The following is a 27,605-nucleotide window of genomic DNA, read 5'->3' as shown; positions in this document are numbered from 1 at the left end:
CTATACTTCAACTCCATCTACCTTTTGTCAGATACTTAGTGATTCAGAAGGAAAAGCATATAAGACAAGTAAAATGTGTTTTTTCTTCTGTCTTCAAAATCTGCCATCTCAGTATTGAAAATTCAAAATGTTCCCACATTCACCACCTTTCTTAGAATCCATACAGTGTGAAAGCAAGCCATTCAGCCCATCAGGTCCACACTAACTCTCTGAAGATCATCTCTCCCAGACCCACCCCATCCCTGTAACCCTACAATTTGCATTAGCTAACCCACCTAGCCTGCACACCCTTGGACACTACAGACAATTTCCCATAGCCAATCCACTTAACCTGAACATCTATGGATTGTGGGAGGATACTGGAGCACGTGGAGGAAACCCATACAGTCGCAGGGCAAATGTGTGAGCTCCACACAGACAACCCGATGGTGGCATCAAACCCAGGTCCCTGACACTGACAGTACTAATCACTGAGCCACCCTGGAGAGGATTTGGAATTTGTAATCTCTGTAACATGTTGAAATGTCATTTAATTTTCATCTTAAAATGCAGCTCAATTCAAAAAGCAAGCCTCATCCTTAATGTATTTATTAAGAGGAACTAGTTTTTCTGTATCTACCGTATTGATTTCCCCCTTAACACTGTAAACACTTCAATCAGATCACCCCTCATTCGTATGTACTCTTACTTGAGGTAATTTCTTAATTAAAAACCCAATGCACAGAGTTGAATGTTAATTCAATAGAACTTGAAATAATCGAGCAAGTTCACAGTGAAATTTCAAACCGTTAAGTATCAAGAACTAATTGTGCACAGGCAGGCAATTTAGATTACCAATGATTTATGTTCAGTCGGGAAAAGATATGGAGAACATTGGGACTGCAACGTTTGAGTCCATGTCGTCAGCACTCCTACTGAAGGAAGACAGCTGTATCTAGCTGGCAGCCCCATGAAGAGAACTCAGAATTGTGAAGTCAGACATCTGAGTAGACTGCCTGTGTAGAAGTGTCCATTAAAAGGCCCACAAGCTGGTAGGAATGACAGGTTAGACATGAAAATTTGTAGCCTTTTCTTTGCTGTGGATCAGTCTTTAGAGCAGGGAGCTCCAATTGCCCGCTAGCCTATTATCAGGCAGTGGCCTTGATTGAGCTGTGGCAAGGGACAATAATCCACACAAGTGCCAGGGAATGACCATCTTCAATGGAACAGAATCTAAACATGATCCTGAACATTGAGTGGTATCATCATCACTGAATTTCCCAGTATCAATATCCTGATAGTTACCATTGACCAGAAACTGATCTGGACTAATCAGATAAGTACTGTGGCTAAACAAAACAGGTCGGAGGCTTGGAATCCAGTGGCAAGTAAATCATTCCTGACTCCCCAAAGCCGTAGATGTGGAGGGAACCAATAACAGGGAAAAAAAAACTTGACCTCATCCTTACCAATCTACCAGCTGCATATGCATCTGTCCATAACCGTATTGGTAAGAATGACCACTGCACACTCTTTGTGAAGAGAAAGTCTCTCCTTCAAGTTAAGAATATTCTTCATTGTTTATGTGGCACTATCGCCATGCTAAATGGGACAGTCTTCAAACAGATATAGCAACTCAGGAGTGGGCATCCATGAGACCCTGTGGGCCATCTTCGGTAGAATCATATTCCAACACAATCTGCAACCTTCTGGCTCTATATTCCCCACCCAATCATTACCATCCAGCCAGGCAATCAACCCGGGTTCCGTAGACAGTATGCCAGAAACAACAGTAGATATCCTGAAAAATGAGGCATCAATTGGTGAAGTTACCAGACAGGATTAATTCTATGCCAAACAATGGAAGCACCAAGTGATAGATGGAGCTAAGTGATCTCACAGCCAACTGATCAGATCTAAGCTATGTCCCATCCAAATGTGAATAGTGGTGGACAATTCATCAATGATCTTTAGATAGCACTTCCATCTAGAAGGATAGGGCAGCAGGTACATGGAAACACCATCACTTTCAAGTTCCCCTCCAAGCCAATCACCGTCCTGATTAGAAATATATCATCATTTCTTCACTGTCACTGGGTCAAAATCCTGGAATTTCCTCCCTAATGGCATTGTGGGTCAACCAGCAGCAGGTAGACTACAGTAGTTCAGTGCCACCTTCTCAAGGGCAACTAGTGATGGACAATAAATGCTGGCCAATTACCACCCCATCAGTCTACTCTCAATCATCAGCAAAATGATGGAAGGTGTCATCAACAGTGTGACCTACACAATAATAACCTACTCAGTCACATCTAGTTTGGCTTCCGCCAGGACCACTCAGCTCCCGATCTCATTACAACCTTGTTTCAAACATGAACAAAAGAGCTGAATTCCAGAGGTGAGGTGAGAGTGACAGCCCTAGACGTCAAGTCTATATTTGATCAAATATGCCATCAAAGAACCATAGTAAAACTGGAATCAATGGGAAACAGGGGGCAAACTCTCCACTGGTTGCAGTCATACCTGGCACATAGGAAGATGGTTGATATGGTTGAAGGTTAGTCAGCTCCAGCACATCTCTACAAGAGTTCCTAAGAATAGTATCCTAGGCCCAACCATCTTCCGTTGCTTTATCAATGAACTTCCTCCATCAGAAGGTCAGAAGTAGGAATGTTTGCTAATAATTGCATAATGTTCAGTACTATTTTTGATTCCACAGATACTGAAGCAGTCCATGTTCAGTGAGTCTGAGCTGGTCTTGTTGCAACATACAGTATTCTAGAACTAGGTGTCCAGTTTGGAAATAAGGGGTCACCCATTTAAGACAGAGATAAGAAATAAAAAAGCTCTTGCAGAGGGAACCTTCACATATTGCTAAGGCAGAGGGGATTGCATTACCAAGGGGATGAAAGGAGACATATAGGAATGTAGAGTTGAGGTAAAACCAGATCAGCCAACATCTTGTTGAATGGTGGAGTAGACTTGAGGACCAAATGGTCTACTCTGTTCCTTGTTTGTGTCTACTCCAAAGGAGTAATACAGAGTAGACAGTGAGTTTATTACCTCTGTTTAGTGAACATGGCAATACCATGAGAACACAGTCTCGGTATAAGATGTGAATTAATTCAAACAGGAATGTGGAGAAATTTCTTCACTCAAACATTAGTGAATCTTTAAAATTCTGTGCCCCAAAGGGCTGTGAATGCTCCCTTGTTGAATCAGCTTAAAGCTGAGGTAGAAAATATCTTGGTTTCAAGGTGCATAGGGAGCATGCAGAAAATTGGAAATGAAGTTGAAATCATTATTTGATTCAAAGACCAGAGCTTTTCCATCTCATCGGAAGCAGACAGTGAAGCAGGGAGGTTTTTAACATGATTTCAGATATTAATCCCTGCACTTTTCGCTAGCAATGGGACATTGGGATATTTCAAAGTCAGGAGCAGCAGTGTCTTGGTCATACTGAGGTTTTAAATGAGTACTTTGCATCTTTATTCACAATAGAGAAGGATGATGCAGGTATACAAATCCAGGAGTTTTGTGACATACTTAAGCAAATTAGTATTGAGAGGGTGGAAATATTAGCAGCTTTGACAAATTTGAAAGTGGATAAATCTCCAGATCCAGATGATACACATTCAAGGCGGGTGTGTGAAGCTAGGCAGAGGATTGTAGCCTCACTTGCATTAATTTTCAAATCCTATCTGGTCACAGGAAAAGTGCCAGATGATGATGGACAGCTAATATGATGCAATTGTTCAAGAAGGGTGGTAGGAGGAGACAGGAAAATACAGACCAATGAGTCCAGCATCTGTAATAGGTAAATTATTGAAAAACATTTGTGAGTGGCAATATTAGTCTGCACTTGGAGGTTCCATAGCTTTGTAAGGGGGAGATCATTTAGAATAAATTTGTTTGAGTTTTTCAAGGAAGTGACTAGGTGTGTAGGTGGGAATGGTTCAGTTGATTCATATTCATAGACTTAATCATGAAGGAGACATGATGTATGATGTATAATCAGTAAGATGCAGATGACATGAAGATTAGTGATGCAGTAAATGGCAAGGAGGAATGCTTTAGAATATGGGGAAATATAGATGTGCTGGTCAGATGGCCTAAAGAGTGCCAAATGGAATTTAATCCCAAAAAGTGTGAGAAGATGTATTTTGAAAAGACTAACAGGGCAAGGTATTGTACATTGAATGTGAATGCCCTATGGAGTACTGAGGATCTGAGGGACATTAGAGTGCATGTCCATAAATCCACAGCAATAGCTCTGGTAGATAAGATAGTTAAGAAGGCATATGGGCTACCAATGATTTTGATGAAGAAGCCAGATACAGTTGGGAATTTACTGATATGTTTCCCACTATAGCAGAAGACTATCTTTCACTTCAGAATTAGACTCCCAAGCTTTCAGGGTAGATGGGCATTTACTTTCTATTCCCCATGGAGGGGTCTCATAGTGGCAACATTCATCCCTAAGACTTGACTGGACGACTCACCCTCTAATCACATTGGCCAACCTGCCAACTTGCTGTGGCACATCAGAACAATTCTGAACCTGCAAGGATGTTTCAATATGGAGGTGTCTCCTCCTTATTTCCTACAAACTCTCTTCATTAAATTTCATTTGTCACCTAATTGCCCACCATCTTCCTTGTATTTCACAATGCTTCCAATATTTGGGAATTGGTAAATGTTGGAATTGTGCACAGCTCATCAAGGTCTAGTAGCAATCACTTCTCCTGGTGACCCTGTGGAACAGCAGACATTCTGATTGGACTGTCACCCCTAAGAGGTAGACAAACAGGAGGCTGAAAGAACACAGCAAACCGAGCAGTGTAAGGAATTGGAGAAGACCACGTTTTGGGTGTAACTTTTCTTCAGGGCTGGGGGTGGGTGTTAGGGAAGCCATAGATAAAAAGGGTTTCACCCAAAATGTCAACTTCTCCACTCCTGATGCTACTTGGCTTGCTTCCAGCCGCCTGCTTGTCTACCTTGGATTCCAGTATCTGAAGTTTTTTGTCTCTAACCTCTGAGAGGTGAGCTACTGACAGTTAATGATGGAAGTCTTGGTTTCAGTCTCTTAATTGACCGCTACTGGTAAAGTTCTTCCAAATGTCTGACTGTATATACACATAGGCTTGGGGCAATTTTCAATCCTGGGACTTCCACCTTTGATATTAAATTCACCCCATGATTTTAATGCTGTGAAAATGCAGGGAGGAAAGAAAATATATTTGAAAATTCAGGGGAGGGAATTTCAAAGATGCCTTGATATTTTATTTGTTGTATCCTGTGGTGAAAAGATATAAAGCAATCTTGATCTTGCTCAGTTTCCTTCATAGAATCAAAGAATCCCTACAGTGCAGACCATTTAGCCCATGGAATCCACAACCCCCTCCAAAGAGCATCCCATCGAGACACACCACACTTTCCCCCTTCCCTATCCTTGTAACTCTGCATTTCCCATGGCTAAATCACCTAACCTACACAACCCTGAACACTACAGATAGCTTAGCATGACCAATCCAACCAACCATCATATCTTTGGACTGTGGGAGGAAACTGGATCACCCGAAGGAAACCCACACAGACACGAGGAGATTGTGCAAACTCCACACAAACAGTCTGAATGGTCACAACGTAACAGCATCCCTGACAATGTATCAATCACTTTTCACCAATGTGTGAGGTTCTGTCGAGCAAAAATCTTAATCCTTGTTTCTTTTCCAGTGATCTGTATTTATAAACGGCCAGCCGTTGGAGCTACAGATATCAATTTCCCAATGAAAGGATGGAGAGGAATGGTTGACTGGGCAAGGAATTCTGAGGACAAAGTGACTGTTTCAAAAACTATTTTTTCTGCAGGATTGACAGGTAAGGTGGCACTGTAAACATTTCCTTTTAGTGTTGGAGATTCAGTGATTGCTATACAAGTGTCAGTCAATATATTGAAAGCACTCTGGGGCTAATCACATTGTTATTGAAAGGCAACTGCTTCACCTTTGCAAAATCATGCATATTATATTGGATTCAGTTGCTTTTTTTCTCCTGCACAACAGCAATGACTGCTCTTCAAAGATTGCACAAAGCAAATTGGAACATTAGGATGGTACCTGCTGCTTTATACTGACACACATATCATTATAGACTATTAGTCAATCTTTCATAGTGCGGTCCACACAGCCACCTACTTGAGCTCAGAGGCTAGTACAGCCTCAAAACTGATTCACTTGTGAACATTAGTGGTGCAGATTGCTTCATTTCAAAATGGGTCAACTGCACCATATCTGAATACCTACCTGTTCAAACTTATGGACTCTTTTTCATCTGGAAATCAAGGCCTAATGATACAAACAAAATCCTGTTTGCCTAGAATCACAGCACAGCCCTGAAGGAAGCCAAATAAATATTATGGTTATTATAGCAGGTCAGACAGGAGGAATGTTACTCAACTCCTACCTCCCCAATGCCTGTCTACTATATACAAGGCACAAGTCATGAAAATAATGGAATACTGTCCACTTACCTGGATCAGTGCATCTCCAACAGCACTAGAGAAGCTCAACACCATCCAGAACAATGTAGCTCACTTGACATGCACCTCATCCACCATTTTCAAACTTCATTGTCTCCACAACTGATTCAGAGTGGCTCTAGTGTGTACTATGTACAAATTCTGCTGCAGGAACTCACCAAGTGTCCTTTGACACCAGCTTACAACTTTGTGGCCACTGCCACCTAAGAGGACATGGGCAACCTTTGCAAGGGAACACCACCGCTTGCAAGATCCTCTGCAACTGCTCTTACTTTCCTGACTTGGAAATATGTCAGCATTCCTTCAAGGTCTGAAACTCCCATCCTGTCAGTACTTACACAACCTATAGCCTCCCGCATCCCACTGCAAATGCACCCTTCATTTTATGGTGGCTCTCCTCATTCTTCCTAACACAATAGACCACTTTATAATTTTCTTCGTTGAATTTCATCAGTCACCTAATTGCCCACCATCGTCCTTGCATTTCATAATGCTTCTAATATTCGGGTATTTGTAAATATTGAAATTGAACTGCACTTCAAAGTCTAGGTGATTGATGTGAATCAAGAAAAGTAGTGGTGATAATGTTGACCATGGGAACCCAAATATATACAATGGACCAGAAATAAAGTTTTTAAATTTAAACAAAGTTAACATTAATAATATAAGTTAGGGCCTGGCCAATGTGACTGGGAAAAGCTACTTGTAGGAAAACCCAATGGCAGAGCAGTTGGGGACAATCAAAAGGGTAATAGTGAGAGTGCAGAGCCAACATGTTTCTGTGAAAACAAGGGATAGTACCAACATGGATTGTACACTCAATGGTAGGTTCTTAGGAAGTACAGAAGATCAGAGGGACTTTGGTTTAAATGTCCATAGATCCTTGAAGGCAGGAGACAGGTAAATAAGGTTGGCAAAAAGACATATGGGATACTTACCTTTGCTTAGTCAAGGCATTGAATGCAAGAGTAGGGACATTATGATGGAGCGGTATGTAACATTAAGTAGGCCAGAGCTAGAGTACTGTGTGCAGTTCTGATGTCACACTTTAGAAAAGATGTGATTGGACCTGAGATGGTGCAGAGGACAGTCACCAGGATATTACCTGGCCTGAAGCTATTCAGCTATGAAGAATTATTAGCGAGGCTGGAATAGTTTTCCTTAGAGCTGAGAAAGCTGAGGAGGCATCTGAGGTGTACAAAGTTCTGAGGGGCAAATTCAGGGTGAATAGGAAGAAACACTGACCCTTAGTCGAGGGATCAACCCCAATGGTTGTAGCAGTTTTAGAAAGGATTGATGAAAAATGTTTTCACCCAGAGTGTATGGTTATCTGGAACTCACTGCCTGAAAGGATGGTGGAGGCAGGAACATTCAAGATATTAAGAGCTATTGAGATGAGCATGTGAAATGCTGGATACAAGTTGTGGACCAAGTGTAGGATTTGAATAAATGGATGCTTGATAACTGGTATAGGCACTCTGGGCCAAGGGATCTCTTTCCATGATGTGAAACTTCATGTCTCTAGCAGTAGACTGACTTTAAGTCATCCGGTGTAATGTTAATTAGTGCTGGTCCTCCATGAACTTGCACCCCTTTTTGAGACAGACAGTGAATAGCACATTTTGTACTGGCTACATGCAGTTATGTAATTTTGAAACCTGAAGTTAAAATGAATGGGCACAGAACAACCATATATCACTATCCATGTACGTGTCTCCAAGAGTTGTCTAATCCATCTCCACTTATGCCCAACAAGGAAAATGTTGAATATTAGTTTTACAATCAATTCAGTATTTCAGAAAAGGACCGAGCAACACATTTACAGAAACTTCCCTGAGGACATAAAACAATTTGAATGCAGCCTACAATAATTGATTCTGTATATGACAAGATGAAAAATATGAGACAGGAAATATTTTCCAATCTGTCCCATTATAATTGTGCATCCAATTCTCACAAACTGATTGTAAAAGCTTCTATAGGTACATGAAGAGAAAAAGAAAGTGAGACAAAAGTAGGTCCCTTATAGTCACAAATTGGAAATTATAATGGGGAGCAAAGAAATGGCTGACCAATTAAATATATACTTTGGTTCTGTCTTCATACAGAAGGACACAAATAATGTCCCACTAATATTGGGGAACACTGGGTCTTGTGAGAGAGAAGAGCTGTAGGAAATCAGAATTAGTAAGAAAGTGGTGCTAGGAAAGTTGGAATTAAAGGGCTATAAGTCCCCAGGACTCAATAATCTGTATCCCAGAGCATTGAAGGAAGTGACTCTAGAACTAACGGATGCATTGGTGGTCACCTTTCGTGATTCTATAGACTCTGGACCAGTGGATTAGAGGGTATCTAATAAAAATCTATTATACAAAAAAGCCAGTAGAGAGAAATCAGAGAATTATAGACCAGTTAGCCTGACATCAATAGGAGGGAAAATGCTAGAATCATTTGTAAAAGATTTAATTGCTGTGAATTTGGAAAACAATGACAGGATTAGACAGAGTCAGCATGGATTTATGAAAGGTAAATTATGTTTGACAAATCTACTGGAATTTTTCATGGATATGTTGGGGCAGATTGACTTAATTAATTAATTGCTTGACACTTGGGTGTACTTCATTGTCAAAGAGCTTTATTGTTTTGCACTAGTGGCAAGAAAATCTCAAGGATGTACAGAAGCTTCTTCACTGAACAAAGGGAAACATATGTATTTATACATTTGCAATCAGATTAGTCATGGAATGCATGATCAGTTGATAGACAGTTTTAGGTCTTCCCATGTAATCAGGTACTTTTCAGACACCCCATCACATTTCGTTGGGCATCCACAGTTCATATTATTCAATCACATTCCACACTTCAGCTCCTGTACCAGTTAATCAGTACACCTCTGCCAATAACAATGGGGCTCCATCTGCCTTAGACTGAAAATCCATGCCAGTGCAGTTAAATCCATTAATACCTTCCATTTTTCATATCTATCATCTGTGGGTACAATTACCTGGGGGTGTTAATGAATGTGGATCAGAGCCTTCCCTTCTATCCCATGATCAATAACAGACTTTGGACCAGCCTGGCATGGAGGCTTCTGTCAGTATTTCTCAACGATGTCCCCTATCAAAATGTCTCTATACAAGCAGCTGTATTTGCTTCTGTTTCAACAGAGTCCATTGTTCACATTCACAACATCCTCTGTGTCTTATTTTAATCTTGTTAACATGGATATACTCCTTTTAGAAAGGCTTCATAACTTCAAAGAATGAATATGGAAGCTACTATTTCAGCTAAAACTCTTTCCCAGCCATTAATGTCAACTGAGAGCCACTTTCAGCATTTTATGGTTCTTTCAATTTTTATTCAGCATTTTAAGCTTCTTCAGCCATGGCTAGTCCTAACCGTTGTAACTTATTGAGTTGATAAAGGAGAACCAATGAATGTGGTTTACTTGGACTCTCAGAACACCTTTGATAAAGTCCCAGCTATGTTTGGATCCCAACTATTCACAATATGGATTTATGACTTAGATGGGGGAACTAAATGTAATATCTCCAAATTTTCAGATGACAGAAAACTGGATGGCAGAGTAAACTGTGAAAATAATGCAGACATACTTCAATGTGATTTGAACAAGTTGACTGAGTGGGCATATATATATATATATAGGAGATGAAGTATAATGTAGATAGATATGTGGTTATCTATTTTGGGAGCAAAAAGAAGGAAGCAGATTATTGCTTGAATGGTGACATATTGGGAAAGAGAGAGGTACAAAAGACCCAAGGTGTCTTTTTACACCAGACACAGAAAGCATGCAGGTGCAGCAGGTAGTGAAGGTGGCAAATGGCATGTTGGCCTTCATAATGAGAGGGTTTGAGTAGAGGATCAGAGAGGTCTTGCTGCAATTACATAAGCCTTAGTGAGACCACACCTGGATAATTGTGTGCAGTTTTGATCTCTCTATCTGAGGATGGAGGTTCTGGCTATGAAGAGAGTACAACAGAGGTTTACCAGACTGATTCCTGGGATGGCAGGACTAACGTATGGAGAGACTAGAGAGAAATTGTAGCAGGACTAGGCAGAAAGGATGTTCCTGATGAATGACGAGTCCAGATACAAGGGTTACAGTCTAAAGATATGGGGTAAAACATTTCGGATTAAGATGAGGAGAAATGATGAGGATAGTGAGCCTGTGGAATTCTCTGCCACGGAAAGCAGTTGAGGTCAAAACTTTTTCCCAGGGTGAAGGATTCAATAATGAAAGGTCACGCTTTCAAGGTGAGAGGTGAAAAGTTTAAGGGGGATACACGCGGCAAGAACTTTACACAGAGGGTGGTGGGTGTCTGGAACGCATTACCAGCAGAGGTGGTAGAGGCAGGCATAGTAGATTCATTTAAGATACGTCTGGACAGATGCATGAGTAGGTGGGGAGCAGGGGGATACAGATACTTAGGAAATGGGTGACAGGTTTAGACAGTAGATTTGGATTGGCTCAGGCTTTTAGATTAGATTAGATTAGATTACTTACAGTGTGGAAACAGGCCCTTCGGCCCAACAAGTCCACACCGACCCGCCGAAGCGCAACCCACCCATTCACCTACATTTACCCCTTTACCTAACACTACGGTCAATTTAGCATGGCCAATTCACCTGACCTGCACATCTTTGGACTGTGGGAGGAAACCGGAGCACCCGGAGGAAACCCACGCAGACACTGGGAGAACGTGCAAACTCCACACAGACAGTCGCCTGAGTCGGGAATTGAACCAGGTCTCTGGCGCTGTGAGGCAGCAGTGCTAACCACTGTGCCACCGTGCCACCCAAAGGCTTGGAGGGCCGAAGGGCCTGTTCCTGGGCTGTAAATTTGCTTTGTTCTTTGCTCTTTGTTCTTTGTAAAACATTGAATGTTTTCAAGAATCTTGTTCACTAATGTCTTTTAAGGGAGCAAACTGCCAATCCTTATCTAATGAGGCCTCCATGTGACTCTAGACTCACAGCAATGTGGCTGACTCTCAACTAGAGATTAGGGATGGGCAATAAATGCAGAGCCAGCAACACCCTCTTCCTGCTAATTAATTTTTTAAAAAAGAGATAGATATATTTCTTCAGACTAAACGGATCAAAGGGTATTGGGAGAAAGCCAGGATGATCAGCCCAGATCATATTGAATGGCAGAGAGGCTTGAAGAGTCAAATACCCTACCCCTGCTCCTTTTTTTTTGTTTTTGTGTTTGAAATATTGGAACAAACAGGTTTGAAGGGCTGCAGACACTTATGCTTTCTCATATTTTTCAATGTAATTGAGTAAGGAAAATTACATGGAACAGCCAGCTCGCTCCATGGACTACTGTTAATCTAGCATATTGTCAGCTTTTTACCTATAATTTGATTTATTGCATAATAATTCATTAGCTTCCATACCAAATCAAAAAGACAGCTAGGATACTGAACAGTTCCCATATGTGGACAATTTATTCAGAGCTGTTCACCATTGGCAGGGCCAACCCTTTTAACATACAAATTGCTGAGATTCCCAAGGCTGTACACTGCTGAGATTCCCAAAGCTGAAATTCTGTTCTTCTGATCTGGCAGTAAATAAGTCTGTCACAAAGCACTGTTCTGCTTTCTAAGACCTGCAACATTTATATGATTTGCCCCTTGTGTACTGAGCTTGCAACATTATATCAGACACCGGTAGACATTTCAGAGTGATAGAAAACAAGAATTGAATACAAATACTATCCCCAAAGGAATACTTTAGCAACAGTTTCATACAATTTCACGTTGGTTCTCCATGTCATGCATTGATCAGTCACTGGTGTTTCCCAGTGGAATGGACTGTTCAGCAGACTTTGAAGTCAGGAGGATGAGCTGAAGTTTTTCAATTCTGATAAAGATTCATGGCACCTGTATTTAGGGAGAGATGAATTTCAACCTTCTTTTAAAATAAAAGACAAATCATGAGAGGTTTTTTTTGAGCCAGCAGTGTTTCATTTCACCTGAGTGGAGGCTGCTATAGGTCACTGAAGGAGCATCATGTGACCTGGTCACCACTTGGATACAGCAGCAAGTATATCTTGGTCATTGCTCAACGCCTTTACCGTCGAAAGAAAAACTGAAACATCAGTTTGGGTGCAATTCAAATAGGAGTCAAGAGTGTGATGCTGGAAAAGTACAGCAGGTTAGGCATCATCTGAGGAGCAGGAAAATCTGATGAAGTGAGAACAGTGCTCACTCCCTCACTCCATTTGTGAATGGTCTTGAACCACCAACCTTTCAGTTTACAGCCGAATGCAATGACCAATCAGCACAGAGACTTGTTGATTCTCCTGTTCCTCAGATGCTGCCTGACCTGCTGTGCTTTTTCAGCACCACACTCTCAACTCTGACCTCCAGCATCCTCACTTTCTCCTAGCAATCGAAATAAGAAGTCATTTACTGTTTATTTTCCTTCATTTGTCAGATATGAACATAATTGGCCGTGCCAACATTTATTGCCTCTCTTAAATTGCCCTCAAAAAGGTGCTAGTGAGATGCTTGAACTACTGCAGTTTACATGGTGTAGGTAAATCTAGACTACTGTTAGGGAGTGAGTCCTTGGATTTTGACCAAGAGACAATTAAGGGTTGGAGGTCTGCTTCCTTCACTTGACTTAAACTTTCAGAAACTTGATGAAAAATTGATAGCTGAAATGTTTGCGACTTATTTTTCCAAATAACTTAAGATACAGCAAACATTGGCCTGAATCTGCCAAACATTAATAATGCTGGTTGGATTGCTGCTGCATCGAAAATGTCCTGAGTCAATACTGTGTACATTTTTTCTAGGGTGTCTCAACACCTTCTGAAATTTGCAACATGGCATTTCTGAAGGAACTCTGATAGAACACAATGGGTTTGGAGGGAGGAAGGATGGTATGCTGAAGGCTGGACACGCACTCCTTCTAATGGGATAAGCTGCCAAATAGCAAGTTGAAAAGCCCAGTCTGAATTTTATTGAATGGGCGAGTGGGTGACTGAGTGAGAGTGTAGGTGGATAGGATGGTGCCAATGGCTAGAGAATAAGGTGCAAGTTGGTTGACTGGTGAAGAGGATGGTTGAGTTGGATGGTGGATGGTGGTTGGAGTTGGACGGTAGATGGGCTGTCAGGATGGGTCTGGTTATGAGGTAATCCATTTTGGAGGGATTGTCAGGTCAGGACCAAGTTTGGGTGAAGGGGGTTGGGGGCTTGTCAGTTGATTGAAGGTACTCAAGATGGGTCGCAGAGCATTTGGGTTAGGTGAAAGCAGAAACATAGAAGGTAAGAGCAGGAATGCACCACTCAATCCTTCAAACATGCTCCACCTTTCAATATGATCATTGCAAATCATCTTACTCAGTATCCTTGTTCTTGATTTCTCTCATACTGTTTGTTCCCTTTAGTTCTAAAATCTATATTTATCTTCTTTTTGAAAACATTCAATGTTTTAGCCTCAGCTGCTTTCTGCAGCAGGGAATTCTTAGCCTCATCACTCTCTGAGTGAATAAATTTCTCCTCAGCTCAGCCCTAAATGGCCAACCCCATCTCTTTAGACTATGCCCTCTGGTACAGGACATCCCAGTCACCAGGAATGTCTTTTCTACATTTACTCTGTCTAGTCCTGCTAGAATTTTGTAAATTTCTAGAAGATCCCCTTTCATCTACTAAACTGTAGTGAATGTAGACTTATCTAGACTCTACATACATCAGTCATGCCATCCCAGGAATCAATCTGGTAACCTTTGTTGCAGTCCCTTCAAAGCCAGAACTTCCTTCCTCAGACAAGAAGATCAAGACTGCACCCAGTAATCCAGGTGTGAAATCAGCAAAGCCCTATATAAACTGCAGCAAGACCTCTCTGCTCCTGCACTCAAATCCTCTCGATCTAAAGGCCAACATACCATTTGTGTCAGAGAAATTAGCCCAATAAAGCAGAGATCGCACAAACACAGATCAAAATGGAATTTACAAACAGTTTATTAACACAGTGATATTGCGGAAGAGAATCTGACCAAGCTGAAACAGCACAGACAGTCTGTCCAGGTAGCCGAAACTCTCTTCCTCACACTGAGAATCAAGCCAGGTTTTATAGGAATCCTGTACAATGATGCTAATTAAAAATAGGGAAAATACAAAGTATTTGATAATTAAATAATCCAGTTATGATGGTGTTAATTGCAAAGCGGTAATCAGAAGAATGTCCTGACTGTAGATACAATGTAGCATCCTGGCAGCATCAAATAGTTCTTAATGGGACCAGGAGATTTCAGGTCTCTTCAAGGTTAGGTGAGAATGCCCCTTTTAAAGCAGTATGGTGTTTCCATTGTTTCTCTCCTGTGAGCGAGGTATTCTGGTGCCTCTCTGTGTGACCTGTCCTTTGTGTGGCTTTGGTATCACTGGGGTACGAGACTGCTCTTAGGGCTTTGGAACAGCTGTGTTGATCGGGTCCAGGAAGCTTATTTTTAGTTTGTTTTGGTAAGTGTATTCACTGGTCTGCGAGTGACTATGGTCATGTCTGGTTTCTCTTGTCAGCTTATTTGGTCAATGCTGAGGCATTCTGGGTGTTCCTTGTATGGTTTAGACAGGCTTGATTTCTGTGTTCCGTGTGGCCATGATGTGGGTAGTTAGGGTGGCAGATCTTTTCCCACAATTTGCCTTCTTGCACTTGCATGCTTACTTTCATTGATTTGTGTAAAAGGATACCTGGGTCTCATTACAGCCTCCCCCTTTCCCAATCTATCTCCATTCAGATAATAATCTGCCTTGGAGATATTACATTTATTTCCCACATCTAAGTTATTACTATATATCACAAATAGCTGGCATCTAAGTGCAGATACCTGGGCTACCCAACTGTTCACTTCCCACCTACTCATAAAATGATCTGTTTCTTCCTTCTCTTTGTTTCTTGTCTGCCAGCCAGTTCTCTATCTATGTCAGTATCCTACCCCGAATTCCATATGAGTGAATTATTTATGCTTATCTCTTTTGTGGAAACTTATCAAATGCCTTCTGAAAGTCCAAGTAAACACATTCCCTATCTTGCCCTTATCACCTCTACTGGTTAGAGCTTTTAAAAAGTCCAGTAGTTTTGTCAAGCATAATTTCCCTTTGTGAATCCCTGCTGACTTTGTCCAATCCTATAACTGTGCTAGGGTGGGTCAGGGAATTTGTTGTGTCAGAGGTTAGTTGGCTTGTTGTGGGAATAGTCAGGGTGTCAGTATAATCAGGTGATTGAGTGGTAGTCAGATCCATGTTGGAAGAGAACATACTTGTGTTTTCTGGACAGTTGAGGAAATTAAGGGATAGTATTGAATAGTCAGAGCGGATTATAATGGGAAAGGTTAGACGTGTAATTACTCAAGTTTTACATGATATACCAATCCATCAAACCATCTCTGGGTTATTATCCAGTGCTTGGTTTCCAGGGCAGGATGGTGCTGGTTGAGGTGGTGCTGGTGGTGTAGAATAGTCAGACCCTTGAGGGAGGAGCTATCTTAGGCTGTGTGTGAAAAGACAGACTAAGGCTTAAGGCTTTCCACCATCCTCCTGGCTGCTTGGACAGTCAGACATACTCTGTGTTTGGAAAACATCTAAAAGTGGCCTTACAGGAAAGATGTGAGCCAATTCGCTGAAAAGCACCTGCTATTGTGAACTTTCTTTTAACTCCAATAATCTTGAAAAGTGTCATCCACATTGCTGTGAGTTCGAAGTTGCATGTAGGCAAGTTGATTAGACAGATGACACATGGTGAGATGAATGTGCAGGAGAGAGGGCTTTATGCAAATGGGTTACATTTGAACAGAGCTGGGACTGAGCTCCTTGTGCAGCGTTTTGCTCAGTGGAAGCATATAATTTAAGTCAGCAAGGGTGTGGGAACCAGAAGAAAATATTAAAGATCAACACCAGGCTGAATGAAAAGCTGGGAGAAGCAGATTGCACTAAAATAGAAAGCAGTAAATTAATATGTGGAGTTGGAATAAAGGAGAAGTCCAGATCAGTGTTACACTGCAGAGTGTATGTGAAGGCTCAGGGTTTAATGAATAAAAAATGAGGAATTACAAATTGACATATGAGATCATGATATTGTCGTGATAATGAAGACATGACTCAAGAAACCAGAGGTCTAAGTGTTAAAACATTCCTGGTTACAAGATATTCAGTAAGTATAAGAAAGAGAGAAAACAGAAGGGGTGATGTTTTTGGTTAAGGTGAGCATTGCAGGATGTTTCAGAGCATTCAGGAAGAGAATTTATTTGTTTAAACCTAAGGAGTAAGAAAGTTGGAATTGCACTGCTCAATTTACTATCACCAACTAATGGGAAAGATACAGGGAAACAAAGTTGCAAGAAAATTACTGAGAAATATAAACAGTATAGAGTACTTACAATAGGAGAGTTTAATTACCCATATAAAGACTGGGATATTGTAAGCTTAACGGGCAGCGAGAGACAGGCATTCTTCAATTCTGTTCAGAATAATTTTCTACAGCAATATGTGTCCAAGAAAGGAAGCACTGCTCGACCTGAGTTGGGTCAAGGAGGTCAAGTGATAGTGGCAGAACCTTGTGGGGAAAGTGAATATTGTATCACAAGGTTTATGATGATGATGATGATGGAAGATGCCATTGGTCAATTCAGAGTAAAATAATTAAATGATGGAGAGTGGACTTCAACGAGGCTAAAATAGAGTTGGGCCAGATGGATTGGAACTAAAGGCTGACGGAAAATCCATAGCTGAACAATGGACTTTCTTCAAAGAGGAAATAATTAGCCCACAGTCAAGGTATATTCTCTCACATAGGAAAAGTAGGACAAACAAATCCAGAGCTTCCTCGATGAGAAAGGGGACAGAAATTAAAGTGAAGAAAATAATCTTTGTTTATCATAGGTATCTGGTCGTAAATGCAAACGAGATCTAAGATGAAAATACTGAAGGTTCAGAAAGGAGGCAACAAAGCAAATAAGAGAAGCAAAGAGAGATTACAAAAAAAAAGATTGGCAAGCTAACAGAAAGAGACTCGTTTAAGCTCAGTATTAGTAAAATAATGGCAAAGGAGGAATAGTACCAATTAGGGACTATTTGCAAAGTCACATGGGGTATCAAGAGAAATGGTTGTGGTGTTATACGGACACTTTGCAGCTTGTATCTTTAATCTTAAGTCAGATGTTACCCAGGCTAGTGTAACAAAGGAAGAAACTCTGTCTTCAGAAGGAAGTAAAATTGCTTAGAGGGAATCATTGCATAAGCAGTTTGTACTGAAAGTTGTAAGGCACCTTGATCTGTTGAAATGCATGATATTGAAGGAAGTGAACTGAGTTGAAGAATTTTGAAAGGCACTGGCAATTATCTTTCAATCTTCCATGAATTCAGTGTTGGAATACTAGTGAATTGCAAACATTACATCCTAGATCAAAAAGATTGTAAAGATATTTCCAGCAATTATAGACCAGTCATTTTAATTCAGTAGTGGGGAAACATCTCAGAACAATAATTCAGGTTAGATTAACAGTCACAGTGAAAAATGTGTGTTATTCAGATGAGACAGCATGATTTTGTTACAGGAAGTTTGTTTCTAACGTGAAGTTTTTTTTAAAGGAGTAAAAGAGAAGGTTAGTAAGTGGAAGGCTGTTGATGCAGTGTACAAGGATTTCAATTTAATTTATCCAGTGTCACACACAGACTTAGGAGAAAGATTATAGGCCATGGAATACAATGGACAAGAGCAAAACGGATATAAAATTGGCTTAGGGACAAGAAACAGAGAGCAATGGTTAATCAATATTTTTTGGGCTGGAGGAAGTTTTGTAGTGGAGTTCCCCAGGGATCAGTATTTGAACTACATAAGATCTTGGTGTGCAGGGAATGATTTCAAAGTTTGCAGATAACACAAAATTTGGGAGAATTATAAACATTGAGGAGGACAGTGTAGAACTTGAAAAGGGCTCAGAGGTATGAGGTAATGCAACTTGGTATAAAAATGTGGAGAGATAGTATTAAATAAAATGTACTAAAGGATGTGCAATAGCACAGAGAGCTGAGTTGTGTATGTTTATAAATCATTAAACGTGGCAGGACAGGTAGAGAGAGTTATTAATGAGACATATAGTATTCAAACTTCATTACAAGGGCATATAGTACAAGAACAGAGATATTATGCTGAACTTACATGCAACATTGGTTTGACCTCAAATGGATATTGTGTATAGTTCCAGGCACCTCACTTTTGCAAGGGTGTGAATGCATTGAATAAAGAGCTGAAAAGGTGTATGAGAATGGTCCCATGCATGAGAAACTTCAATTTTGAGGATTTGTTTCCCTTGGAGAGCTGAAGGATGGTTAGAATAGGTAGGGAGAAATAGTTACTGCACATAAAAAGGCTCTTGAACCATACCTTACAATTTTCAGGTGTATTGCAAAAGAAAAAAATTGTGAGAGGCCAATACAAAGATTGCACAGCAGGTGGTCCAGGTCTGAACTGTGCTGCCTGGAAATGTAATGGAAGTAGGCTCAATCAAGACAGAGGGGATTAGATGATTATTTAAATAGAAGTAATATACAGGAGAAATAGAGGAAAAAGCACGAGGTTGACACTAATCCAAAATACCGAAAGAGGCAGTGCTGACACAATGAGCAGAATGGGGTCCTTCTAATTTATGTAAGATGTAACAATTTTGTGATCCTGCAATGTACTTACCATGGAATGATCTGAAGGCTCTGACTAAAGTGTTCTGCAAAGCAATGGAACTGCCTATCAAAAGTCAAAACTTCCTGAAGAATTTTCATTTAGGAAGTCCATGCATCTGGACTTCCTCAAGATGTCAACGTACACCTTCAATCATACTTCTGGTCTCCAAACATCCTGGGACCTGAAGATTTCGGCCATTACTAAAATGAAAGTGTCTATAGCTGATAAATTCTGCGCATGGAGTAGAATCTGTTTTGAATTAAAATGTATGTAAACAAATCTAAGCTGGCAAGCATGTTGTGAACTTCTGCATTTCATTTAATGGTTTGGTATTGCTCAGTCCACTTTATCATGACTTAATTGCTATTTTTTCACACGCATCTTTCAGTAAAATTCTACTTTTCGTTTTACCCTATTGGCTGCTGTAGAGGGCTATCTTACATTGACACATCGGCTGATCAAATCTCTTGTTATAAAGCCTTGACTGTCTTTGACATCCTAAGATCTGGACACAATAGCATTCCTCCTGTACATTGGTTTCTTTTATCAAATTTACTTTGAAGGCTTCTGCCTGGTGCTGCCCTGAATGGAATGTTCCTGAAGCTGCATTTGGAGAGAGGTGTCAAACATTTTCAATGAAAAGCCAACATAGCCCTTTTGAGAAGAAATATTTGAAATCTGCACATCCATGATGAACTAGAACTGTTTTGTTTCTGTCAAGGTTGAGGTTTCTTTGGAATGTGATTTCTGTGAGAATGTACCTTTCATTTGTCATTCTTAATTTCTGTTAATTGTCAAGTTGGCTTGATTCTTTTGTGCTTATATTTGAAGGAAATTGCAATGGGGAATATAAAAACAGGCCCTAACTTTAACTTCCAGCAACACACAAGTGAGGACTGCAGATGCTCTGATCTCCAGCATCTGCAGTCCTCACTTTCTCCCCTAACTTTAACCTAAGCTGCCTAGTGGAAGGTAGATATTAGTGACATATAGATATGATTTGTTTGGATGGCTAGTTTGTAATGCAGGGTAATGCCAACAGTATGGATTCAATTTCTATGGTTGAACCACCTCATCTACCAGTTGAGGTTACCATGAAGGACTCTCCTTCTCAAGTTCTTCCCTTGTCTGAGGCATGGCGACCTTCAGGTTAACCACTAGCAGTTGTCTCTCTGTCTAATGTAAGCAGCCCTATGGTAACTTTACTTTTTAAGGGTAAGCTGGCCAGCTAAGTGAAATAGTTTGCTTATTTACCCATACAAGTGGATAAATAGCTTTCACTGCATTAAAATTTTCACCTTTCTAAGATTGTTAGTTTTCAGGTTGGGCTTTGATTACATTTAAGTAGGAATGGGTATACTGACCTCCCTTATTCCTGATGAAGGGCTTTTGCCCGAAACGTCGATTTTGCTGAAACTCCTCGATGCTGCCTGAACTGCTGTGCTCTTTCAGCACCATTGATCCAAATACTGATCTCCCTTGTCCTAATGTTTGAAGATTCTGACAATTAACGATGCTCAGCAGAAATCTACAAAACAATTGAATTTAAATAATACTGCCAATTGCAGGGATTTGCACAAACACATTAGATTAGATTCCCTACAGAGTGGAAACAGGCCCTTTGGCCCAACAAGTCCACACCGACCCTTCAAAGAGTAACCCACTCATTCCCATTTCTCTCTGACAAATGCACCAATCACCATTAGCAATTCAGCACGGTCAAATCACCTGACCTACACATCTTTGGACTGTGGGAGGAAACCCACACAGGCACAGAGAGTATGTGCAAACTCCACACAGACAGTCACCCGAGGCTGGAATCGAACCTGGGACCCTGGCCGTGTGAGGCAGCAGTGATAACCCTGAGCCACCATGCCGCCCTCATTGTGCAATGTTACGGTCAGTTAACACCTGAAGTACAATTTGAGACACTTAAACACATGGGCTGAGTGTTCATTTCTGGGTTGAAAATTTCTCCATTGAAAATAAAGTAAGCGTTAACTGGGAGGTGAAGACAACTTAACTGACCATGAAATCATGTCACAAAATCTCTTATGGACAGTTGAAGGCAGTCAAGGTCTTGTTTTCATATCTGGTCTAAAAGACAGTACCTCTGACAGTGCAGCATGCCATATTATATTGTTAGATCAATCTACTGATGTGTTCAGTGGCAAGCATTCAATTGGACTTCCATCTTTTTATTTAACCATATATTTCAGTTTTAAACCCACAAGTTGATTTAAAATCACAAGTTAATTGCTATTGTTCATTGTACTGTTGTCCAAAGAAGACTTTTATATTTTCTTCTGTAACAGATGCAAATAAATTGGCATCATATTGATTCGATCCCCTACAGTTTGGGAACAGGCCGTTCAGCCCAATAAATCCATACCGACTCTCCGAAAAGTAACCCACCCAGACACATGCACCTACATTTACTCCTGATTAATGCACCTAACACTATGGGCAATTTAGCATGACCAATTCACCTAACGTGCACATATTTGGATTATGGGAGGAAACCCACACAGACACAGGGAGAGCATGCAATCTCCACAGGCATTCACCTCAGGTGAGGATTGAGCTTGGGTTGCTGGCACTGTAAGGCAACAATGCTAACCACTGAGCCACTGTGCCACCCAGCCTACTTTGGACAATGGTGCAAAAGAGAATGGAATATATAAAGCAACATAGATAGTTTCACATCTCCCAAACATTTAATTCCAGTTCAATATTTTAGACCTGCTCCATCAGTGACCATTGAAGGTACTGGGGAATAGGATGGCAGTTCAGGATTGTTGCCGTGGGTGAGGAGAGAGGGAGTGCAGCAGGAATGAGAAGTCGTCAAGCTTCATTCAGCTATTTAAAATCACAATTAAAGGGCATGATTAAAGTCAAAATTTGTCAAAGTGGACAATGTGATTTAACAAGTCCTGAAAGGAGAAGTGACTATTAAAGGTCAGAGATGAAAGAGAGTTCCTGCAATGATATTTTCTAGTTTACATGATTTCCCCAAAGAATATATTCTACAATGATTGTAAGATTTCTTCAATTCTTTGGAAGATGTCTTTAACTACTTTGAAATTGTGTTTCAGTTCATTGTAAATAACTTGTCTCTGCTTACCAACAATTGTACACAAGTAAGTGATAAATCTGTATTTATATTTGCAGAGCCAGATGAATCTTCAGTTTATGTGATAGGAACTGTCCTGTATAGAAACTTGGGGGCATTTCTGGATCTTCAAAGGTAAATCTGTTTCACCTTATTCACTGAAGTTATTTTAGATTGATAAAACAAACAGACCCTACAGCAATGTTCAAAGGAGTAAAAGAGTTCCAGTATGTGAGATGAAAACTTGTGGGATGAACAACAAAAACCTATATTTATACAATAACACATCCTAAGTTACTTCACACAAAGCAAGATGTGACACTAAGCTAAATGAGTGTTTAATTTTTGGCCTTTATTATTCAGTATACTTTTCCTAAAATTATAATAAATAATGTTCATATGAAAGACTTCAGTGGAATTCAATAATTTGTTCAATTTTTAATCTAGCTGGGTGACAATCGCTTGAAGTCGAGTGTATGGTGCTGGAAAAGCACAGCAGGTCAGGCAGCATCTGAGGAGCAAGAGAATCAACTTTTCGGGCATAAGTCCTTCATCAGGAATCCTGATATAGGGCTTATGCCCAAAACGTCGATACTCCTCCTTGGATACTGCCTGACCTGCTGTGCTTTTCCAGCACCACACTCTCAACTCTGATCTCCAGCACCTGCAGTCCTCATTTTCCCCAGACAGTCACAGAAAGAGAAAACTGTCTGACTGCAAATATTGATTACTATAGATTAATGTTCCTTCTTTCTCCTGCTAGGAGGATCTTGGATTTTTTTTAACCTTTTTAATGGCTATTTCAGATGGAAACAAAAATATTTAAAACTGTGATTTGATTGAGGTACAATAAAAATATCATTACATAACTCTGTAAGTAGTATGCTTGCAGTATTCTTTTTAGAAATTCTTCCCTGAATGGAAAGATGAAGGGCAACACGGCACGGTGGCACAGTGGTTAGCACTGCTGCCTCACAGCGCCAGAGACCTGGGTTCAATTCCCACCTCAGGCGACTGACTGTGTGGAGTTTGCACGTTCTCCCCGTGTCTGCGTGGGTTTCCTCCGGGTGCTCCGGTTTCCTCCCACAGTCCAAAGATGTGCAGGGTCAGGTGAATTGGCCATACTAAATTGCGCGTAGTGTTAGGTAAGGGGTAAAAATGTAGGGGTATGGGTGGGTTTCGCTTCGGCGGGGCGGTGTGGACTTGTTGGGCTGAAGGGCCTGTTTCCACGCTGTAATCTAATCTAAATGCTGGGACTTACCTCAAGAATTCTTCTAATCAATCTCTAGCTTTGATACAAATCCAGGTTTGCACATAGTTAGCAGGATTCTACAAAGCTTAGAGGGCTCAATTTAACCAGAATCAGCTGTATCAGTTTTGGATTTCAATGTTGGTTTTCTCTCTGTGATCACTGGTATGTTACCTTCCATAACTCTCTTCTTAACCCATGTATCTCGCCCATATGGCATCATACTTTGTCATCTTCTCCCATCTACCAAAGACAGAAGCATTGACACAACTGGGACTGCCCAACCCCAGCACTATTTGGAAGTCTAGCTGTGCTCTCAGTCAAGGTTTGGCAGGCTGCAGCTATCTGCTTTAGTGGGATCTGGACATCCTTCTAGATAGTGAAGTAGAACAGTTGTTACCCATGGAGCATGCTCTAGGATGTTGATGCCTAATGTCCAGGTTGAAGGGCTAGAGGAGCAAATGGTAGCTGGAGTATCCGCTAATTGCTTGAACTTCTCTGTCAGAAGTCAGCTGCTCTGTTTGGAATTATTTTCTATCTGGTGGGAGGGAGAATGCAAAATTACATATCAGTGAGGTGTGTTGATGTAACAGTGAGGATTTAATGGATTCAAATAGGCTTCTTGACACTTACTAGTGGGGATCTAATCTTGCTTTGCTAAACTTAGTTGGAAAGTAGGACTTTTTCCGCATAATATCTTTAATCTCTTTACTCCTGATTGCACCTAATTCTAGGAGAAAGTGAGCACTGAAGATGCTGAAGATCAGAGCTGAAAATGTGTTGCTGGAAAAGAGCTCCTGAAGAAGGGCTCATGCCTGAAACGTCGATTCTCCTGCTCCTTGGATGCTGCCTGACCTGCTGCGCTTTTCCAGCAACACATCTTCAGCGCACCTAACTCTCCCAAGTTTCTCATGAATTCCCAACATTGCTCAGTGGCTAGGAAGATTCTGAACATGGGCTGGAACTTGCTACCTGAAAGGGTAATAGAGATGGAAATCCTCAACTCATCTAAAGAGTATCTGGACGTGCATCTCAAGTGCTGTAACCTGCGGAGCTATAGTCCAAAGGCTAGAAAATAGAATTAGATTGTGTGGCTTATCCTATCAATCCATAATCAGTAACTAATAGAAGAATACTTTGCCAAGCTGTCCCATCAGTGAACCCAGTGGAAACTCCTGAAGAGAAAGAATATTTTAGGAAATACTTCCTCCATTCCTTTATTCATCTGTTCTCCTGACATATTGAATTGAATTGAATTGAATTGAATTTATTGCCATGTGTACCAAGGCACAGTGAAAAGCTTTGTCTTGCGAGCAAAACAAGCAGATCACACAGTTAGGTAGCATAGATAAGTAAATAATAGGTAAACAGCGGCAAAAACAAAAACACACGTACAAGCGAATATTAAGAGTTTGTGAGTCCATGTAGTATTCTAACAACAGTCAGGTAGAAAGTGTTTTGAAACAGTCGGTGCACATGTTCAGGCTTCTGTACCTTCTTCTTGATGGTAGAGTTGGAGAAAAACATTGTCAGGGTGGGATGGATCTTTAAGAATGCTGGCGGCCTTTCCTTGACAGTGGGCCTGGTAGATGCATTCCATCGATGAATTCTATAGTTGGGAGTTTGGCCTTTGTGATTGTCCGGGCTGAGTTCACCACTCTCTGTAACTGTCTCCTATCTCGAACAGTACAGTGTCATTACCAGGTAGTGATACATCCAGACAGAATGCTCTCAATGGCACACCTATAAAAATTGGCAAGAGTATTTGCTGTCATGCCAAATTTCCTCAGCTGCCTGAGGAAGAATAGCCTTTGTAACCAGTGCGTCCAAGAAAGCTTGCTGTGGATGATCACATGATTTCATTTTATATATATATATATAAATGAATAAACTTTGACACTGCTTTTCGATTATTATGACCACAGCTGATATGTTAGTGCTTTGATTTCCACAAATCCATTTTTCACCAACAACCTTTGATTCACTGGCTTAACAAGGGTCAATTTACCCTGATCTTAATAATACTTAATGAACCTTCTACTACTGTCTTCTGAAGCAGGGAGTTCCAATGTTGTATAACTCTCTGAGAGACAAAACGCCAGTCCTTAATTTAAAACAATGTTCCTTAGTTCTAGACTCGCCCACAAGAAGAAGCATCTTGTCAGGATCATTCAGGATCTGAGACACTTCAAAGAAATCACCCCGACTCTTTTAAACTGCACTGAACATAAATCCAATTCCAACCCATTCTCAAAATTCAATCCACTCATTCCAAGTATCAGACTCGTAAACCTCTTCTGAATAACCACCAACATATCTGCATCCTTCTTTTAATGAGACCAAATTTGTGCATAGTATTCAAGACTTGGTTTCATCACTGACCTACGTAATTGAAGGATTGCATCCTAATTTGTATGTTCAATTCCTCTTATAATAAAGGATAACGGCCTTTTTTGTCACTTGCTGTCCCTGCATAAAAATGCCTAGGCTGGAATACCTAGATCCCTCTGCACCTTGGCATTCTGCAATCATTCCCCAATTAAGTAATCCTCAACTTAGCTTTTTTATTTTCACCTCCAGACGATCACACAAATTTTGAACTTCCTACCTCAAAAGTTGGTGGAGGTGGAATCATTAAGCATTTTAAAGGAAGAGAGATGTATTTTTGTTAAATAAATATCTCAAAGGTTATCTGTGATGATTAGTAAAAAAGACAAAGAGTAAGGGTTTCTTCAAAATATTTAAAGAGTTAGCAAAGTGAGCATGGATCTTATAGAAATTAAGACTGGAGAGTTAATAATGGAAAATAAGGAAATGAATTTGCACCAGTCTTCATTGTAGAGGATATATGTTACATTGCAGAAGCAGCAATAATTCAGGAAATGGAAAGGAGGAAGGTATTAAGAAAAATCAGTGAATTGGTATTGAGTAAATCGTTGTAGATTCTGGATCAGTGGTGCTGGAAGAGCACAGCAATTCAGGCAGCATCCGATGAGCAGCAAAATCGACGTTTCGGGCAAAAGCCCTTCATCAGGAATAAAGGCAGACAGCCTGAAGCATGGAGAGATAAGCTTGAGGAGGGTGGGGGTGGGGAGAAAGTAGCATAGAGTACAATAGGTGAGTGGGGGAGGAGATGAAGGTGATAGGTCAGGGAGGAGAGGGTGCAGTGGATAGGTGGAAAAGGAGCTAGGCAGGTCGGACAAGTCCGGACAGGTCAAGGGGACAGTGTGGACTGGAAGTTTGAAACTAGGATGTGGTGGGGGAAGGGGAAATGAGGAAACTGCTGAAGTCCACATTGATGCCCTGGGGTTGAAGTGTTCCGAGGCGGAAGATGAGGCGTTCTTCCTCCAGGCGTCTGGTGGTGAGGGAGCGGCAGTGAAGGAGGCCCAGGACCTCCATGTCCTCGGCAGAGTGGGAGGGGGAGTTGAAATGTTGGGCCACGGGGCGGTGTGGTTGATTGGTGCGGGTGTCTCGGAGATGTTTTTTGGTTGATTGGTGCATGGAGGTCCTGGGCCTCCTTCACCGCCGCTCCCTCACCACCAGACGCCTGGAGGAAGAACGCCTCACCTTCCGCCTCGGAACACTTCAACCCCAGGGCATCAATGTGGACTTCAACAGCTTCCTCATTTCCCCTTCCCCCACCTCATCCTAGTTTCAAACTTCCAGCTCCACACTGTCCCCTTGACCTGTCTGGACTTGTCCGACCTGCCTAGCTCCTTTTCCACCTATCCACTCCACCCTCTCCTCCCTGACCTATCACCTTCATCTCCTCCCCCACTCACCTATTGTACTCTATGCTCCCCACCTCCACCCTCCTCTAGCTTATCTCTCCACGCTTCAGGCTGTCTGCCTTTATTCCTGATGAAGGGCTTTTGCCCGAAACGTCGATTTTGCTGCTCGTCGGATGCTGCCTGAATTGCTGTGCTCTTCCAGCACCACTGATCCAGAATCTGGTTTCCAGCCTCTGCAGTCATTGTTTTTACCTAAATCGTTGTCGATGCAGGTTAACCAGTGTACAG

At 41.1% G+C, this 27,605-nt stretch overlaps 1 protein-coding gene across 10 annotated transcripts in view; it reads left to right on the top strand.

Annotated features, from left to right (window-relative positions):
• The window catches only part of adgrb1a (adhesion G protein-coupled receptor B1a), a 568,355-nt gene that overhangs the window by 283,944 nt on the left and 256,806 nt on the right, over positions 1–27,605 (top strand). For all 10 annotated transcript variants that reach the window (XM_043687847.2, XM_043687845.2, XM_043687842.2 and 7 more), the window contains 2 exons: positions 5,716–5,859; positions 22,397–22,472. In XM_043687847.2, the coding sequence (XP_043543782.1) occupies positions 5,716–5,859; positions 22,397–22,472 (220 nt within the window). The remainder of the gene's footprint in view (positions 1–5,715; positions 5,860–22,396; positions 22,473–27,605) is intronic.

The sequence above is a fragment of the Chiloscyllium plagiosum genome, unplaced genomic scaffold (assembly GCF_037043375.1).
Source record: "Chiloscyllium plagiosum isolate Xiang-an unplaced genomic scaffold, Cpla_swu_hap1 HiC_scaffold_4, whole genome shotgun sequence".
NCBI lineage: Eukaryota > Metazoa > Chordata > Chondrichthyes > Orectolobiformes > Hemiscylliidae > Chiloscyllium > Chiloscyllium plagiosum.
Note: the sequence above shows the minus strand (reverse complement) of the source record. Positions and strands in the feature narration are given on the sequence as shown.